We start from the raw sequence: 20,832 nt of genomic DNA, 5'->3' as shown, positions 1-20,832 counted from the left end.
GATTTTGTAAACTATAATAAATATTCAACAAGATTCAGCAAGAAATCTATAGCGTGAGCATTAATAAGGCGATGAAGTTAATTTTGATGATGAACCATTAATACTTAATAGCAGCTGTTCAGTAATTACAGATTTTCAATGATGATCTAGCATAGATCGACTCGTGAATTCAGCTTTTTAAAAGATTCATTATTTTAAAGATTTATTTAACGATTTACTCAAACTAATTGTCCATATTTAATGCTAGCAATCTTCTTATTTTGAGTACGATTCCATTTATCCATCACATCTGTTAATCACATAGTAATTACATATTTTCAATAAAAGTTTTCCAGTCAATTTTGAATCTAATTATCGAATAATTTAAAATGTATCACCATAATGGTTTATATATTTACCTATTTGCTTGTATTTTTAAGGAACAAGAAATGATTACTATGCAATTCATGTGCCAAATAGTCTATTCAATGGTGGATGGATGTATAATGAAGACATGAATGATAAATTTAAATAATTAGGGACAGATATGAATGATTGCTATTAGTTGTCTAACAACTGTTTATAAATAACTTTTAAATATTTAAAAGTAAACCACTTAGAAACTGTTTTTTTTTCCAATTTTGTGGTGAGAATTCTACATAAATCCCTGTCGGAGGCCTATACCACATGAGGGTTAGCTGACTTGATTGAACTGATGGATATAAATTCTTATCTATAATTTTATCTATATATTTCTAGGTAATTAACTTATTTTGTGGTCAAAATAAAATGAACCAATTAAAGAAAAATAGTTTCATCAGCTTGAGATTGTGAAGATTGTCAAGTTTTTGATTGAAATCATATATCGGTCGATGTTAGATCACCATCAAAAACCTGGAAGCACTGGACGGTCATGGTCTAGAGATTAAGCGTTCGCGCGTGAGGCCGAAAGTCCTGGGCTCGAATCCCGCGTGCGGGATCATGGATCAGTACTACAAAGGAGTCCCATACTAGGATGAAATGACAATCTCATACTACCAGGCTTTCAATAGTTGTCTAACATCGATCAATTCATGACCTCCATCAAAAATAGTCTCATATTTTTTCACTACAAATTTAATTAGAATAGGTACACGTGAAAATGACAATTGATGTCATATTATGTAATGATTATCACTTGAAATTCAATGTTCCTTTAAAGTTAACTTGTGAATTCTATTTCCTGGATATTATTACAGTAAAATTTCAAATACATTGGCTTTATGTTTTATGTGTGTATTTCTGTGCTTTTGTGTGTGTGTGTGTGAGAGAGAGAGAGAGAGTGAGCATACAAACCATATTTATCTTACCTTAATGTTTTTAAACAGAAAATATTAAATTTTTCTTACTGAACTATCTAAATGTTGTGTAATCAATTTTCAATTCTCTTATTTCTTGTCAATGTAACAAAAAATGTATTGTCAAATCATTGAATTACAATCGCTTCCAGTAATCGTATCATCATTCAAATGATACATTTATTCAAATAAGCTGCTTCCTCTTTTAGTCACAGACACACACCCACACACACAAATATGTATACATAAGAAAGCTCTACCAAACACTTCCACTATTCATTGACATTGAAAGTTTGTCAATTGTGTCCCTCTTTTTTTTAAAAGATGGTCAGTGAGTTAAACAGTCCCGTCGGGGATATATCTATATATGTCCAGTAAATAAATTTAGCAGCAACCTAACAACAGTATTGTAAATAATATAAACCACTGTTTAATTAAAGTAAAGAATAATGGTAATAAAGAAAGTAGTCAGTTTTACTAAAATTAATGAATTTCAACTACAAACATTAATTATTATTATTATTGACTTATAATTATAACCAGTCCCGAAATTCCTACGAGCACCACCTTCATGAATACTATTATTATTATTATTATTACGACTGTCATTAATAATTTAGTGTCAGACATAAATTACACATTTATTATCATTTAAATATGCTAATAAAAAAATGACTAGTTAATACAAGTATTATTGATAATTTATTGGTTAGTAGTATATAAGTGAAATTAGGAAAAATCCTTAATATGATCAGTAGTAGTAGTAGTGTTTAAGATGAGGAAATAGGATTTCGTTAGAATAGATAGATTGTATCCAGTAGTAGAATCCAAGGAGTATGTTTCACTTTAATTTGAACTCGTTCGTTTGATGCACATACATTGTTCGAGTGTTTATATTCACTTTGAGAATGTGACAACAACAACACACACACACGTACACGCACCTTATTAAGGAATATGTCATTCAAAGTCTCTAATGACAAATTATAATTACTGTAATGACTTGTTTATTTTTACCGAGGGGGATACATTTATTCTAATATAGTTCAAACCAATAGCTAATAAATCCATAAAATAACTCAGTATAATATTGTCACAAGTCTTACTATTCAGCTAAAAATAACTTAGAGCCTAAGATATATATACACACATCGGTCTAAGCTAACATCATCATATAAACACAGAGCGACGAAAATGTCACTGTAATAGTAGGATTAGTAGTTGTAATAGTAGTAGTAGTAGTAGTAGTAGTAGTAGTAGTAGTAGTAGTAGTAGTAGTAGTAGTGGTAGTAGTAGTAGTAGTAGCAGTAGTAGAAATAATAGTAGTGTGGTGTATGCTCCTTACGTCAACAGACATAAGTAGTTTGTAACACCAATCGGGAGTAGAAAACCTGGCAGCAGAAGGCTATGAAGGTCGACTTGAAGAAAACAGAAATGGAATTAGAAAAGAATTGTGAATCAGAAGAATCATATAGAATGTGAAGGATAAATGATGGAAATTTCCAAATAAAGTATTCAATGTATGGTTCTCATATATTACCAGATTCTGTAATCTTGTGTTACAATACAACTGGTTGTCCTCACCTATATTCTCATTCATTACAGTAGTAATAATAGTAGTGTGTGTAGTAATGGTAATGTCAGTGATAGCAAAATAACATTACGACTGTAGAATATAATTCATCTTGTAAAAAATTTCCGATATTTCGTAATACGTTTATGTAATAAATAAGAACTTTCGAACGAATAGTTTCATAATATTTGGGCGCCGAGTTAATGTGAGACATTAAAGAAGAAGAAGAAGAAGAAGAAGAAGAAGAGGAAGAAGAATGTATTTGTAAATTCTCAAATTCTTTCGCTGAGATTTTACTGAACATTCTTCTTCTTTAGGTTTATATCAATTGTAAAAGCATTATAAAAATATTTTTTAGTTGAAATAATCCTGATATCGATGTGTTTACTATTTCCCTGAAGAAGTATGAACCAATTCGCTAAGTGAAAGATTGAAATTATTTGAATTTCAATCTCAGAAATGATTACAAGTATAATTTATCCGTCAATGAGAGTTGAAGGAACATGATCATGAAATACTACTTATCCCTTCCTATTCTACGTGGTTCCACTATTCAAAATGTAAAAGTATATGTTTTTTTTTAAAAAAAATCTCTGCAATTTTCAAATGAGACATCTTTATTTACAAAGAAAAAACCCATTAAAGTATGTTAATATTTGTAACCATAGTGGTTAGTGATTAACTTGGAGATAAATTATACGTATGTATAATGAAGTTATAGCGGAAATTAGAATTTAGACAGTTTCTGTCATATACTACTTATCATCATCATAATAATAATATCTTAATTAATGTCTGCATATCTTTAAAGTTCATTATTTTTTTTTTAAATTAACGACATTAAATTCAAATGATGAATTTATCAAGTGTAATTAATTAATAAATAATGATTTATATCTACTGGTTAAGATGTAAATGGAGGAGTGAACCTGGACATGACAAGAAGGTTGAAAAGCTTAGAAACTTTAAGATTACTTAATATAATAAAGATGCTTTCTACAAAACTATACTTTTAAGCTAATAACTATACAATATATATTTTGTCGTGGGTAGATGCTTTGCTATTCGGAGTATCTCTGATGAACATTTATTATTGAATATATCTGGAAAGCTAAAGATTATACTAAAATTTACATGAATATAATGGTCAACTTTTTCATAGTGTTCAGGCTTAGGAAGTATGTTTGTAGAATTCATCCAAATGGTGTGTACACTTGATTATGGATATATCAATTGCATCTAATTCATGATAAACTATATTTCCTCGGAAATCTATAATAGACTAATTATTATATATCTTTTCTACGTATGAATCTATGTATGAATCTTGAAAATATTTGCATCACATGTATGAACTGAACTTAAATACATTATTCTCATCTAAAACAGAGACAAAAATCATTGCACTGAGGGATCTTCTTTAAAAAGAAAAAAAAACCTTGGGATACTATACACAATGGAAGATGTTGTATTTTAGAGAAAAATGATTAACACTACAATTCACATGTCAACCATTCATTTATCAAGTACAGATTTATATAATCGATTTCAAATTACACTTAAAGTACGATAATTAGTGAATCTATCTAATTAAAACAGATGAATGTAATTGAAATCAGAGTTTATATCTATAACCCTTTTGTTATAACTTTGCACATTACTATACTAAATAACTAAATTATCATTCACCTATTAAAAAATGTTCATCTTTTAACTGTTCATTTATAAATAATATTTAACACTTTATACGAATAATCATCAATATTAGAACGAATAGTTTGATAAGGATTGGGCACCGAGTATAGAGAAGTCATTATATAGGTTATTACCCTGAGGAAGTCCAAACAAGTTTATTGAACGAAACGCTAGAATTATTTAAACTTCAATTGCTGCTACTATTTTAAACATAATATTCAACACTATTGTTTTTACAGTTGAATTCATGAGTCAATTGAAGCTAGACCACTATGGAAAACTTGGAAACACTAGATGGTCGTTTAGTCCTAGTATGAGAATCTTTAGCAGTGCGCATCCACGATCCTGCTTTGCGAGATTCCAACCCAGGACCTATCAGTCTCGCGCGCAAACGCTTAACCTCTAAATCACTGAGCTGGCCGGCAACCAACGGTGTTAATATTAATGAGAAACAGTGATCAATGGAGTCCAACCAGGTCAGTTGTGAGATAGTAAATCACTGAAGACCATGGTGGACGGTGGAGCAATTTCGTGGATTGGTTGAAGTTAGACCTCAACATCATTGAATGCTGGTCAGCTCAATAGTCTAGAGGTTAAGCGTTTGCGCACGAGATTGATAGGTCCTGTGTTCGAATCTCGCGAGGTCGGACCGTGGATGTGCACAGCTGAATCCTACAATGGGTCTAGTTTCAATTGACTCATGGGTTCAACTACTGTTTTTGTTTTCTTTAGGGGGGATGAGTGAATTTCCTTTTTTCTAAATTGAAATATATGAAAAGTAATATATTATGATTTGATTTATATTGAATGTTATCAAAAAGTAATAATAATAATGCCATGATACAATTTTAAGTTATATCTTATTAAAGTCTACATTTCTAGGAATGTCTATTTTTCTTTCTCTCGAGGAAGAATTAAGATTTATTGTCAATGTAACAATATGTCACTATTTGTTCAGAGTTGATCTTATCTTTTGATCCAAAGAAAAAATAGAAAGAAAAATGTTAATCGTTACATTCAAGACGATTTATTTATTGATAAACCAGATAAAAAATATTATGTGCACAAAATAAAAACTTTATGTTGAAATAAACTTAACCTAGTAGAACTAGATCATTCAAATGTTTCAGGTGATTCTAACAGAAATTTCAGTATATTGGTATGATGACTAGTAATGGAATCTAGGACATACGTTCAACTCCATTTCGAATCAGAAAACTGAATAGACTTACATCCTAATATGTTAATATTCACGCATATTTATTGTTGATTGGATTGATAGGTAAAAATCCTTCTTCGATGGTTAAGATGCCGGCTCAGTGGTCTAGTGGTTAAGTGCTCGCGCGCGAACTCAGTAGATCTTGGGTTCGAATCTCACAGGGTTGAGGTCTTGGATGTGCACTGCTGAGGGGTCCCACAATAGGATGAAACGGCCGTCTAGTGCTTCCAGGTTTTCCATGGTGATCTAGTTTCAACTGACTCATGATCTTAACCATTGAAATTACTATAATATCCACAAAACCCATCTGATAAAAATCCTTTTTCTCTAAAAAAAAATAACTATCAGTATGAGATTGATTGAAATTAGACTTGTACACCATTGGATCCTGGATCAGTCGTTGTGTAGTTAAAAATTAATATATGAGACTGAAGGGATTGGCTCTAATTACCGGTTTTGGAGCCATACAGTCATCCATTGCTTCCCACTTGTCAATAGTTTACTAACTTAGATCGATTTGTGCTTTTTAAAAGTCACATTTATTATGTACTGACAAGTTTACAAACTACCTCTAAGTTATTTCGAATATATATATATATATATATATATATATATAGGGAGAATGACACAAATAATCATCAATTTTAATCTAATACGATGATGACCTTTCTTTTTCAAACTGAAAAATTTAAATTTTCAATTTCGAAAAAATTGACTTACTTGTCGACTAACAAGAACACCAACAGTAAATAAACCAGCTGTCAACCATGCTACTACATGCTCTCTAGTTAAACAAGCTGAAACTTGATCGGATTTCGATGTGAACATCATACTATATCTTTGTTGTTGACAATAATCATGATTATGATAATGATGATTTATAGTTGTTGACCAACTACCATTATCACGTTTCATACCATTAGTTATTGTTTGATTCAATGTATTCTGAAAATTTGGTTGATACTGTTGTTTTACATTTGTAGGTGTTGTATTTAACGCTGGATTGTTTAGAGTATTATTATTATTATTATTATTATTATTATTATTATTATTATTAGTACTAGCATGATGCTTTTTTGTTGAAGGATGCATCAGTCTTTCATTCATAATAATTTCTGATTGATTCCAATTTAACGAATTTTCTGAACAGAAGCAAAATGAATTAATTGGGAAACAATAACAATTTGATTCAGTATTCAGTTCATCAATATGATTTAATTGTTTATTATCATTACTACAAATATTTCCACTATTATTATTATTACTTAATTGTGATGGATGAGTATTACAACAACCAATACATGATGTAATCATACTGATTCTTTGTAAAGCCCAATGAATAACAAGCATTGTCCACCAAATATAACTAGCTATAGAAAAGAAATATTGTATTATAAATATAAATACACATAGACCATTATCTAAACCTTCTTGTAATCGAATTCTTTGACCAGAATCTAAATCTTGTCCACATATTACATTAGATTGACCTAATATTAAACTTAAACCAAATCCTAATGCATAAAATAATTGACATAATGCAATATAAATAATTGGTTTTTCATTGAAACGAAAATCTTTTAAATTCATTATATAACGTATTAATGTAAATATTGTCATTAAACTACAAATACCAGCTAATATACTAGTCCACATAATGGATAAATGTTTAGCTTCTGTTGTATAAAGTATATTAGATTCACATAATGGAGCACATCGTCCAGTACGATTAATATATACATAAAATATTGATTTTTTAAAATGTGAACAATAACGTATGGATTGAGCTAATTGTGGCAATGATAATGGATATTTATTTAAATGTGATGTAATTAAAGTATTAGGAAGAAATTGTTTATTGATTAAAAATTCACCGGTTAATTTCTCCATAATTTGATTTAATTCTAATTGTTCTTCATTCTCTTGTGTTTCTTTGATTGTTATTTGTTGTTTCATTTCATTGTTATTGATTTTTTCATTGTTTAAACTGATTACTTGTAACATTTGTTTCATAGATGGATCTAATGGTAGATCTTTATGATTTGGTTTATTGAATTTGTCATTCAATTGAAGATTATTATTATTATTATTATTATTAATACTACTACTACTACTACTGATTGCACTTTTCAATGAATTTATATCTTCTTCTAAATCTTCTGGACCTTCCATACACATTGCACCACCAACACTATTTTTTATAGGAAATCGTGAACAATTCAAATTTTCTGGCCAATTAAAATCAAATACTCTAAGAAATGGTGCACATCTTGCACGTACATGTTCACATAATGGACGACATGGTCCAATTAAATAATGTGTATTTACATCACACATTGGTGTATAAATAGAACATAAGAAAAAATTTAATTTTGATGAACATTTATAAGTGATTAATGGTTTAAATGTTTGTAATTGATGTCTTGCATCAAATTGTGTCTCTTGTCCAATTAAATTTGGCATACCAGTATAATTATAAAATGTATTTTGACATTCTGGTATTTGTATTAATACCGGTTTCATACAACGTTGTTGACCATAAATTGTTGTTGTTGATGTTGTTGTTGTTGATGATGTAGGACTATTATGAATTAATTTAAAACATAAACTATGTAAAATTAATATAATTAACATGATATTAATAATTTACAATATTCCTGTCAAATAAAGGATATACATGATATGATAACTTCATAAAAATCCATTTATTGATTTACATAGATTTTAATCATTATCATTGATATATTATTCATTAAGATCATCATTTGATCAATGTGAATTGAATACGATCCAATTTAGTTCAGAAAAAGATCGCAAAAAACAAACTAACTAACTAGATTATTTATCTTATGAATAAATATTGTTTGTACAATATGACAATAATCAGAATTGTTTACAAAATATTTGATTTATTTATTATCATTATCACCAACGATTTCAGTAGACATCATTTTATTGTGTGTGTGTGTGTATGTGTGTTGTGTTGTGTTGTGTTGTGCCTCTATTCAATCATAATATGATTGGCAGCTTTAAAAATAAGATTAATGGAGATTGGATGAAAAGTTAACCTCATCGTTGATTGGTCCATTAAAATCATGTGACTGTATATTAAATAAATATATATATATATACCTGAGACAATGATATTTGAACAAGTGAACCAATCAAAATGTGACATGACAAACAGCTACATATTTCATTTCAAGTTGATTAATGTCCATGGTAAATTAGATTTCTTTTTTTCTTTTCTTTCTTCTTTTTTTTCTTTGAAAATGGAAAACAGGTAGATCAGTGATTTATAATGAAGTTTATTAGGGGTTTGAATAATTTTTCTGGTTAGTGTTTTTTTAGCGAGTTAGTTTTCTAAAGGATGGGGTCGCTAAACCCATGCCTAACCCTCCTCCTTTATCCGGGCTTGGGACCGGCAGTAGCCCCCGGAGGGACAGAGTGGGTTGGGGAATGCTGGTCGTCGGCCTATGCTCCATTAGGAGTAACAGGCGTAAGTAAGTAAGCTATTAAGGGTTATTAAATGAAAGAAGTGAATAATAGATTGTACTGATAAGAAGAAATAAAGAAAATAATAATAAAAAAGAAACAGTATAGAGATTGTGGAAACTGTTGAATTTTATTGAGATCATGAACTGATTTAAGTTAGATAGTCATCAATGACCAATAAGCACTGGAGAGCTGTTTTACTCTACTATGGAACTCTTCAGTGGTAAACATCAACGATCATGTCGCTGGGAATCAAACTTAGAACCTTCGGTGATTCATATGAACATAAAACCTTTAAATTATTGAGTTGAGATCCAGCAATATACAAGTGTAACCTCAATCAATCAGGGATACTGAGTAACAATCTTTCATTGCTTCTTTGCTAGAGACTTTCCTCATAGTAGACACGTCTAAAAACCAATAGTCTTGACTTTCCACTAAGATAATTATTCAGTTGAAGAAAAAAAACTGAAACAGATAGGTTTATTGCAATATTTGTAAACTTGAGAAAAGGGCGCCCAATTATTCAGGTGGATCACCTTCAATGTGTTGCCATATTGCAAAATAATAACTAAGGCCACATACTATTTTAATTTCGTAAAATATGATTCGCTCAAAGTTGTGTGAACTTAGTATTCAAAATGCACACACCAGATCATATCATCCAAGAATTGATCATCACGATTACATTTCATATCGCTCTTGTCATCACCCTAACGATTCTCGGTTTAGATATCTAATCAATTTGTAAACAATAAATTTCAACTTACAAAAATAATCTTTTTACATTTTTGATCTAGTTGGTTAAATCGAAAGACTTTTATTGTTTTTCTGATAGAAGTCTATCTCATTTAAATTTTTTAATGATGATGTTATCCACAAAGATTATGAAAGTTCCACCATTAAACCAATCAATTCAATGAATCACAATCACCCATTTAAGTTATAAATCTTCTCCAGTATCTTATAGACCATTTTCATCGAGTTTTAATAAACAGACCAAACAACAGTTGAGTTTATACAATAAAACGATGATACCAAGTCAATGATTCAAGATAAAAATCACTGGACTTGATTTACTTATCAATCTACTGATTTCAGTCTTAATTTGATTGAATCATTGTCCATGTTTCAAAGACTTATTATTTTAAGGTTCATTATTTTCATGCTTAATATTTCAGATAATTAACCTGAGAGAAAAGCACCTATTTTATTGGTCATTTGTCTCTTTTTGTTTTTGGAGCTTTGTATATCGATGAAACACATCTAAGGACTCATTTTAGTTTGAATAATTTAATAGTCTTCTTCATTCTAAGATGATATAATTTGACTAGTTTCTCTGCAAGAAACTTTCTTCTTTGTATTTCCATCATTTAAATTTATCTTACTCAAATATTATTGTTACTATAATTAACTTGTAAACACTTAAGAAATTGATTCCTATCTGTGGTGTATGCTACTTATATCTGTCGACATAAGTAGTATGTAACACCAATCGAAAATGGAATCCCGAGCAGCAAAAGGTTAAGATGATCAAACTGAAAAGAACAAGAATGTAAACAAAGATTAATTGTAATAACAATGAATGAATGATAAAGTTTAAGGCAATTTATGTAAAATTTGCAAATGAAGTATTTAATGTATAATTTTCACAATTTATGAAAGAATTTAATGAGACTATAATTTATGGGTAACCTTTGAGCGATGTCAAAGTGACCTTGAGAGTGTCTATCTATCTGAAGTTTGTGGTGATGATGTCGTTCAGAAGAACAATGAAAGCTCCACAACCAAACCATCCAGCTTAGAGAACAAAACTCCATCAAAATTGTCTACCTACTTAATAAAACTAAATGAGGGTTATAAAACAATTTGAAGAATAAGGATTATGATTCACAATTGATGGTTAGAATTAAGAATTAGATTTACAAATTTTCATCATGATCTGATATTAGCTAAAATGTCAAGATGCTATTTGGCTAAATGAGTACATGAATTTTGCGCCAAAATCCAAAACCTGTTATCCTAAATATGATTGGTTCGTTCATAAATTATAGTTCCGTCATTTATTCTAATTATTATACTCATTAGACATAAATTTTTATGTTACATTACATATCATTTAAATATTAGTAATTTTATTCTATTATTATTAGAAATTTTGTTTTTTCCTAAATTTTTCTGTTGTCTTAGCAACAATTAATTGAATTTAGAACTGTGGTAATAAACAAGAATCATTGTTTATGTATTTGTTTTTAATATAAAAAAAGAAATAAAGGGATATTTTAAAGTAATCACACTTCATTTGGACCGTTTTTTTTCTTCTTTTTATGTATACTAAGTAGTTATCGTCATTAACTATTAGTGGTCTAATCAAAATTTCAAATAATCTATGTTTCAAATTGTTATATCCTGAAGAGAATTATGAATGGTAGCTTTTGTGAACTATTTATGGACTAATACGATGCATATATTTTTATTGTATAGTTGTTAATTAGCTAAACTATGGATTATTCATGTTCCTCTTATTATAAGCTTTATTTTGACCCAGAGACTATTATTATACAATTTACCATTCTTAAGTTATGCCCAGTTTATTAATTAGTGTATCCCACATTTACAATCACTTTTGGCTAGATCTCGTACAAATGTTATTTCCTATTTTGTGGTGTGATGTGGCCTGTTTGATTTGTATATAAAACCAGTATGTTTGAAATACATGATTTATATAGCAGAGGCTAAGATTGGTGGTTTGGACTCAACAGTCAGGGCTAAGGGGAAGAAGGCTAGATAATGACTCTAGACTACTCGTATGGGTTTTATGCGTCACTGGTCCGTCCGATAAATCACTGTTCTCTAACTAGCGTTATCATTACATTGTATATTAATAGGGCACTAAACTACAAGTTATAACACAACTGTAGAAATATTTTAATAGACCTGCCTGTTTAAAGTTTATTTTCATTGAATAATGATAAATACGGAATGTATAGACTTCAAATATTGTCAAAGAAATCTTATTATCTGTTACTGTACAAAAACAGTGAACAATTCAAACAAAAACACTTCATTAATTGACGGGATTTTCCGTATACTTTTAAGAAAATGAAATGGCAGTGTAATGAACAAGAACACCAGTGAGGACAATCGGACGTATTTAGCACAAAATTACAGGACTTGTTAATATAATCTAACAATCATAAAGTAAATGCTTAATTTCCAAAACGTCCACCAATTGTCTCAAAATGACTCAGACTTCATTGTTCTTGCATTTTCATACAAATTGCATCCTGTTTCCATTTTTCACTGTTAGATGCTCTTGTCTCTCTGCTGCCAGACCTTCTGTTTACGACTCACATCATATACTACTTATGTCGATATAAGTAGCACACACTGCAATAGTACATTTGTAATTCATCTAATCAATATTATCCTATATGAAACAAATAGTTGTAACATCTGCACTCGTAGGAAACTTTTCACACTAACTCTTCGAAAAATATTTTCGAAATGTTTTTTTGTTTTATTTTGAATAATGAAATTTTTCAATGTTTGATGAACATAAATGTGTTAAAATATTCCATAAGTGATAGGGGAGTACCATAACAAACTGTTGAAACGGCTTCAAGAAGCACGACGAAGACTCTAGAGTCTCTAAAGGAGCCAAAGAGATTCCATCCAATCAGAACTTGTTAGAGCATTCTAGAATATCAAGGTGGCATGATACAATTGGACGATAGTATAGCTTGTCTCCTTGAGGACTAGCTGAAGTTTAATGATGTTATGATCAATACTCACAGGTATAAATGCTCATGTTTTTCTGTACATTTTTGATTCTTATCCGATAATTACTTCCCCTGTTTCTTCCCTCTTCTCATTTGCGACTGTGTGGTTCTACATGTTTGACTGCCATTAGTTATATATTGTATTCTGTTATAATCAAGTAGAGGATATTACACAAACAGAACTATTATTATTTCTAATCGGTTACATCGTACCACTGCTATTCATCTACCAACTAATATACAGTTAGTTAACTGTCTAAAATGTTCTCACTAAAATAAAACTTAAAACTGTTCATCAAAGCTCTTACACATAGCTGTGAGTAAAATGTGAATTTAAGTTCTCTTCTGAAAATCGTCCTGACCTTTGGAATAATTTAATCCATATTAGGCCGAACATATCAATAGCAAGTTACAGCATAGTTATTTTGATTAAATCACCAATTTCATGTCATTAAAAGGTCAAAATTATAATTGTGTGTGTATATCCCCTTGTTTTTAAAAATCTTCTATTTGGCCTAAAAGAAAATGATGAAAACAATAGTGGAAGAAATTTCTGAATTCACGAAATACCATATAAAGTAATGATAGTACGTATTTTAATATACAAATCTTGTCTACTTATGAGTAGACATATTGTTTACAACAAATGTATCTGGAGTTTTAGATGCACAGTGTTTGATTGATGATAGATGGTTGAATATAGTCTACAGAATATTTAACTCAACCTAGGTTTTATGCTAGTTTCCAATCACTATTGAAATATATATATAGTCTTGATAGAACTGGTGCCTCCTTGTTGATTTGATTTTGTGTTACATTACAATCGAACTATTAGACCTGTAACATAATGCAAACAATGTTTAGTTAATTAAACTAATGAGTTCTTTAACTGCTACTGCCTTGGCAACTCGAAGAGATTTAGTGATTTTTACCTGCCAATAATTCTGAAAGATTTGAGAATATCAATCGTACCTCCGGTATCAATGATAACAAATATTTCACACTAGACATGTTTAATCTTCAGTGGTCAAGTATTCCAATGATCAATTAAAATAATCTCTAAACAACCTTGTTTATTTAAATGAATGAGTAGTTAAAAAAAAAGAAAATTGAAACTTACAATACAGGGACTTAACCGTTTACTTTGCTAATTATTGTAACAGTCATAAACTATTGTACTTCAGGACAGTAATTTCTATAAGAATAATCATAAGACTGACAATTAAGTTCCTCCATACAAAATGTTTAAATTTTACATGGCTAATAGAATAATAATGGTCCTATACTATTTGAAAGTTTTATTAAATGTTCAAGCTAAATTAAATGATACTATAGGTGTTTGTAGAAAGTGTTGATTTTTATTGCCTATTATCACCGACTGACCTTAATTTGACAAAATTTGGAGATTAGGAACTAATGGACATCGATTTCGTCCTAGTATGGGACTTCTTAGGAGTGTGCACCCCTGATTCCACTGAGTTCAGACACAAAACTTTCAAGTGCTCAATTTCAAATGGTAATTCCAAGGACTCTAGTGAAAAGCCGTGACCACTGAAGCTCAACCATGTCAAATGTGAAAGGCAATTACCTAAAGATAGAATAACAAAGTGGTTACATAGTATCAAGAATAGCTTCAAATTGAAAATGTACCATGGTTCTAATGTTTGGATAGCTGTGAAGAGTTCTGAAAAGTCCTGGGTTAAATCTTTAACGAAGTTGTGGATGACCAATACTAAACAACCCCACATTAGGACAAAATAGATGTCCAGTGAATTCTGTTTTTCAATAACTGTCTAAGATCATTTTATAAATGTCAGCTAGGAAATCAATTAGTTTAATCAAACACATATAATTCATCTAAATGCAACTTAAATTATGCCTTGTATTCTTTGTCTACCCCCAAATACCCTGGTATGGCCGAGAGTGGAGAGAGTCAGCCTATCTTTGGTCACCGGCTACCATGGGACTGCATCTCCTGACGTTTCTCCATTGCCTTGTGGATTAGACTTTTAGGTCAAAGGTTCGACGTGTAGCCCCCTAAGAAAACCACCTGCTTCAGTTTGGGCACCCAGGCAGTATCCAAACCCTTACATAAATGAAATTATTTTTGTGGCACATATCTATTTGGTGCTTTGTCGTTTAAATAAATAAATGTATTCTTTGTCTAATTCTCTCCAAGACAAAAATGAAACTAACAAAAAGTTAATATTTTAACAGAAACAACTATGACAAGTATATTTGTAAGAATACATGTTTGTAATTGGTATATGTATGGATTGGTTCATTATTGACATTCTACTATAAGTTTACATAAGACAGATAGAATGTGACTGACATATGTTTCGTCTTATTTTGAACTTGACAGTTGGATATACCTACATTGTAGAGTTGATGTTCAATCTAGGACTCGAATCTTGTAGTGTTTACCCTAAAAATTATCCCGTTATCCACTTAGCTACTGAATGGAATGAAAACCAACTATGGGAAGCAGATTCATTTAACTTATAATTCCCAAATAGGATGGGACACCTGTCTTAGATTGCGTTACTAATCATTTAGATGGTAGTTGGAGGTAGTCAACAGGAAACCCTGGACCCGGGTTTCGTGCTACTTGGCACTCGTCAACAAGGTGTACCTGTAATCTTGAGGGAACTGGTGCTGCCTGGCGGATTTGATCTCGTGTCACCCAGCTTCACAGTCAGAGACGTTACCACTGAGCTATCCGAGCCGTGACTAACCTCCTGTCGAGTCACCTAGACTGGTGGCCACATTGCAACATGATCGATAGCATTCGATCTGCACTAATAAGGACTAGACAAGCATGACATTGATCACCACCCAGTGATCAATCAATTGTGGTTACTAATCATATTCTATGGGATACATGGTTGGTTATCTTAAGAAAAAATCTGGGAATCGACATACGGTGTTTCGAATATGTTCAAAAAGTGAGGAGAAATGGTGTGAAAATATGATGATAATAATAACAGTCAAACTGACTACACATTTTTCAAATAACAGTAATTTAAGATTGATTTTGGAGTTGGATTGTAATTGATTTAACTAAGTTCATGAATTTTGACATACGCTTCTGACAAATCATGTATAATTATTAAACGTTTAAACAGTAATTTCCAAATCGATCCGCAATTCCTCGAAGTATTTCGATCGTGAAAGTTAGAAGTATTCAAGAATAGGTGTTTTGAAGGTTAAATTATACACATAAACAAAGATACTCATACGATTATACGCGCATTTAAATTAATAGCCCCTGTTATATCTAGAGGTTAGATTCTAAAATACAACGTACAACTTTAGCACTCGAACGCTAGGATCCTCCAAGTCTGAAATGAGAAGACGGAGGACAAGTGAAAGGAATGATATTCCAAACAGTGTCAAATTTAGTACAAACTTTCAGGTATTTATAGTTTTTAATTAAAATAAAATCATTATTATAGTTATCCGATCCACATACAACGGTTTTTAGCATTTGTCTAATAAGGAAGCTACATGCAGAGATTTTTCAATATTCCTCCAAACGGTGATTGGATGGAATATTTGTGGCTCTTTCTGAGCTTCTTAAAGATTCCTTGAGTTCACCCGTGGGAAATACTCACACCCGTATTAATGTACACAAAATAAAATACAGAATTCATTTTCAGATGAATCTTACATTATCATCAATATATATCGTTTTCAACAGTATATTTTGATCTTTGTCGTATTTTCAATGAAAAAAATTCAAGAAAATTTTACATGATGATGTATTGCAATCAATTATTGATCAGTAAAACATTCATGATAATTTCAATCGGATGCTTGAAAGACCGGTGAAAAAAGTATCTGATATAATTTTGCTACTAACAATTAGTTAGTAGTGTAACTTGAATGTCATAAAAGATCACCGAAGGTGAAATTTTTATTTCATATTTTGGAAGCAGCAAAGAACTAGTCTTGATAATTATAAAAACAAGTGAAATTGGTAATACCTGGGGCCATGATCGACCAATCACAATTGAGCTGGCCAATGAGCGAATTTAAATTGCCGTAACGAATAGCTTGTTATTAAAACTCATGATTTTTATTATATTTTGTATTTCAAAAGGATTGGATAATGGTTTCCTTATATAATGAACTGTCAAGGTCAATGAGTGTTTAGATTAAGAGTAATAGAGTTAGGTGTTAAGGTTTACGAATTTTAGGGCTGGAAGCTGGGGGCTAGGTATTTCAAGGTTGTTAGGGATTTACTAAATGTAGAGCCAAGGATTAGGCTAGATCTTGACTGCGTAACTATGATATCTAGCCTGAATTACGGACATTTAGCACTAATAGGTTCGTTTATCATTTTAAAGCTCTTAATCCTATGTGAGTTCACGATTTTTCTATGTTCTGGATCTCTTGCAAGAAGATTGAATTCTGATTGATTATTTTTGACTGATCAATCTCAATGCCAAGCCAAATTCGTTGAATATCGTCAGTATAGTATGGTCATGCCATAAAATTCTGTTGAAAATTAAATCTGAACATCAAAGTAATCCCATTCATGCCAACACGGAACTGCATCTACAAATTAGGTTGTGTCGATTGTGATGCATTCTATATTGGAGAGTCATCACGCGAAATCCTGACTCGTGCCAAAGAACATATTAGGTACACAAAGAAACCTCCTAATAATACCGTAGAACTGGATAGACTTCAAATTAAATCAGCAATAGCAGTTCATGACATTTTCAACGACCAACAATTCGACATCAAAAATGTAAAAATATTACGAAAAGGCTTTTTCAATTACAAAGAAAGGAGAGTAGCTGAAGCGTTCCACATAATTTTTAATCCTGCTGCTCTCAATAGAAAAGAAGGCCTTACCATACATCATACATTAACTATCTGTCCTAGCCACGTAGTCCGATATTATTCACAATTCACACTATTATCTCACAAATTAAAATCGATCCTGTCTCACCATAAAGGTCACACATTTTTCACCCTTAACAGTTCACACTTACATATACACAAATTTGCATACATGTCGCTTATGAATCACCTTGACCGAAATGACATGTCATTGATTTATCCAGACCTGCTTTTTGACTGATCACATAATATTCGTGTTGTTCCGTATGTACTATTTAAACTTGGATTAATATTGACTTGGTTATTTATTTAGACCCTGAAGAAGTGGCTTACACTAAGTCACAAAACGTCAGAACATCTAGTTTTTTTAGCTTTAATCAACTAATAATATTGTAAAACCGCCCAGACCCAGTAGCTCAGTGTATAAAGTATCAGCATTTCATTTGAAGCATACTTGGTTCCAATCTCATTATCCACATCAACACTGTGGGTTACAAGTTTATCCACGTGATTTGTCCAAAATAGGTAGAAATGAGCTAGCCGGGATTATGTTGCTAGACGTATTCTATCTATTTTGTCAAACATGCTACAAAAAGTTTATATTGAGGCAATTTGCAAAAGCTCCTTACATCCCAATAGAGATTGATTAATTGCAGTTCTCATTATATACAACGAGTAAATATAGTGATGATCAAATAGTGTCCCATCAGAAAAAACAATTTCTGAATAAAATGTGTTTCGAATAGTAATAGAGGTTAACTCTATTTTTTCAAATAATTATCTTATCACTGACTGAAATCATGAGTCAATTGGAGCTAAACCACCATGGAAAACCTGGAAGTACTGGACGGCCGTTTCGTCCTAGTATGGGACTCCTCAGCATTGCGCGTCCACAATCCCGCCCCCGCGAGATTCTAATCCAGGATCCATTAGTCCCGCGCGTGAACGCTTAACCACTGGAGTTCAACCAGGTCTGTTGCGAGATACCAGCTCACTGAACACAATGGTGTACGGCGGCGTAATTTCATGGATCGGTTGAAGTTAGGCATTAACACCGTTGGGTGCCGACCATCTCAGTGGTCTAATGGTTAAGTGCTCGCGCGAGAGACTGATAAGTCCTGGGTCCGAATCTCGCGGGGGGCGGGATTGTGGATGCGCACTGCCGAGGAGTCTCACAATAGGATGGAACGGTCGTCCATTGCTTCCAGGTTTTTCATGGTGGCCTTACTTCAACTGACTAATGATTTCAACTATTGAAATTACTAAAATCTCTACAAAACCCCTTCTAACATTTGTTTGTTCTCTGAAGAAGCGGCCTACATTAAGTCACGAAACGTCAGAAAATCAAATTTTTCTACTCATTGGGATTTGACAAATATATTATCTTTATTTATAAATGAATACAATGTTCATTTGACCATAAGTAAATGGAAAATGTCATAAACAATAATTTTTGTTTCTTACTTAATAGACGGACGAAAATATTCGTATCAGGTCATAAACTGTTAAAGATATTCTTGAAAACTTATATGGATATACTTTTTATGTACATTCTCATCGAATGATGTCCTGCTCAAATTTCTGTATCATCATTTGTCTAATCCACACAGAGCTTACAATAAATGTAATGACATACCTTAGTGAGAGGCATACAAATGTTAGCTATGCTTAATATTGAAATTTACTGATATGAATACTACGATGGTCGCTATAGATTTCTTCTTGTTTATTCATAAAAGAAGTGAGAGGTTATTTGTCTTTGAAATTTATGCATCAATTATGTATTAGGCTATAAAAATGTCACAGTGATAGTACCCTGGTCAGAAACGTCAACAAACAGTTGTATAACTGACTAACAAATAATCATAGTAGAAATGAATTAAACACATATTTTTGATGAATATTCACAAGTTACATGAATGTATGATAAGTGTTATATCCCGACGAGAATGATGAATGGTAACTTTTGAGAACTATTTATGGAGCAATACAATACATATATTTTTTTGATTAAGATCATGAATCAATTGATGTTAGACCACCGTTGAAAACCTGGAAGCACTGGACGGCCGTTTCGTCCTAGTGTGGGACTCCTCAGCAGTGCGCATCCACGATCCCGCTCCTCGCGAGATTCGAACCCAGGACCTATCGGTCTCGCGCCAGGCGCCTAACCAACTAGATGTGCGCTGCTGAGGAGTCCCATACTAGGACGAAACGGCCGTCCAGTGCTTCCAGGTTTCCAACGGTGGTCTAGCATCAATTGATTCATGATCTTAATAAAAAAACTTAACAATCTCCACAACCCCCATACTGATACATATATTTTTATTGTACAATTATTAAGTAGCTAAACTATCTATATTCATGTTCCTCTTATTATAAGCTTTATTTTGACCCAGAGACTATTATTATACGATTTACTGTCCTTGAGTTATACCCAGTCTATTAATTAGTGTCTCCCACATTCACAGCCACTTTTGGCTAAATCTTGTACGAATGTTATTTCCTATTTTGTGGTGTGATATGGTCTGTTTGATTTGTATATAAACCCAGTATGTTTCAAATACATGATTCATATAGCGAAGGCAGGGCTAGGCAGGAAAAAAGACTGACAATAACTCTTGACTACTCGTACAGGTTTACGTGTCAATGGTCCGACCGATAAATCACTGTTCTCTAATTGGCGGTATCATTACGTTATATATTATTATGGCACAAGGACACAAGTTATAACAATAAGGAATTTGCTGTAATGCTGTATAATCTTTTTTTTTGTCAAAAATACTTTCCTGTGTCTAAGTTTATTATAATGAATAAAATGAATGCCTATGAATGATTAATTATTAGTACAGCGATTTCTTTTCTAATTTCACTGTATATGTCATATTTCAGTGGGAA

General features: G+C 31.6%; 1 protein-coding gene across 1 annotated transcript in view; it reads right to left on the bottom strand.

Moving 5' to 3' along the window:
* Positions 1-8,688, bottom strand: part of MS3_00008473 (uncharacterized protein) — a 39,279-nt gene extending 30,591 nt beyond the window's left edge. Inside the window, exon 1 of the mRNA XM_051216812.1 lies at positions 6,524-8,688. Coding sequence (XP_051065427.1) covers positions 6,524-8,437 — 1,914 coding nt within the window. The 5' untranslated portion in view covers positions 8,438-8,688. The remainder of the gene's footprint in view (positions 1-6,523) is intronic.
* Positions 8,689-20,832: the final 12,144 nt, after the last annotated feature.

Source organism: Schistosoma haematobium, chromosome 6, assembly GCF_000699445.3.
Source record: "Schistosoma haematobium chromosome 6, whole genome shotgun sequence".
In the NCBI taxonomy this organism is placed as follows: Eukaryota; Metazoa; Platyhelminthes; class Trematoda; order Strigeidida; family Schistosomatidae; genus Schistosoma; species Schistosoma haematobium.
The sequence above is the reverse complement of the archived record's forward strand: the minus strand, read 5'-3'. Positions and strand labels throughout refer to the sequence as shown.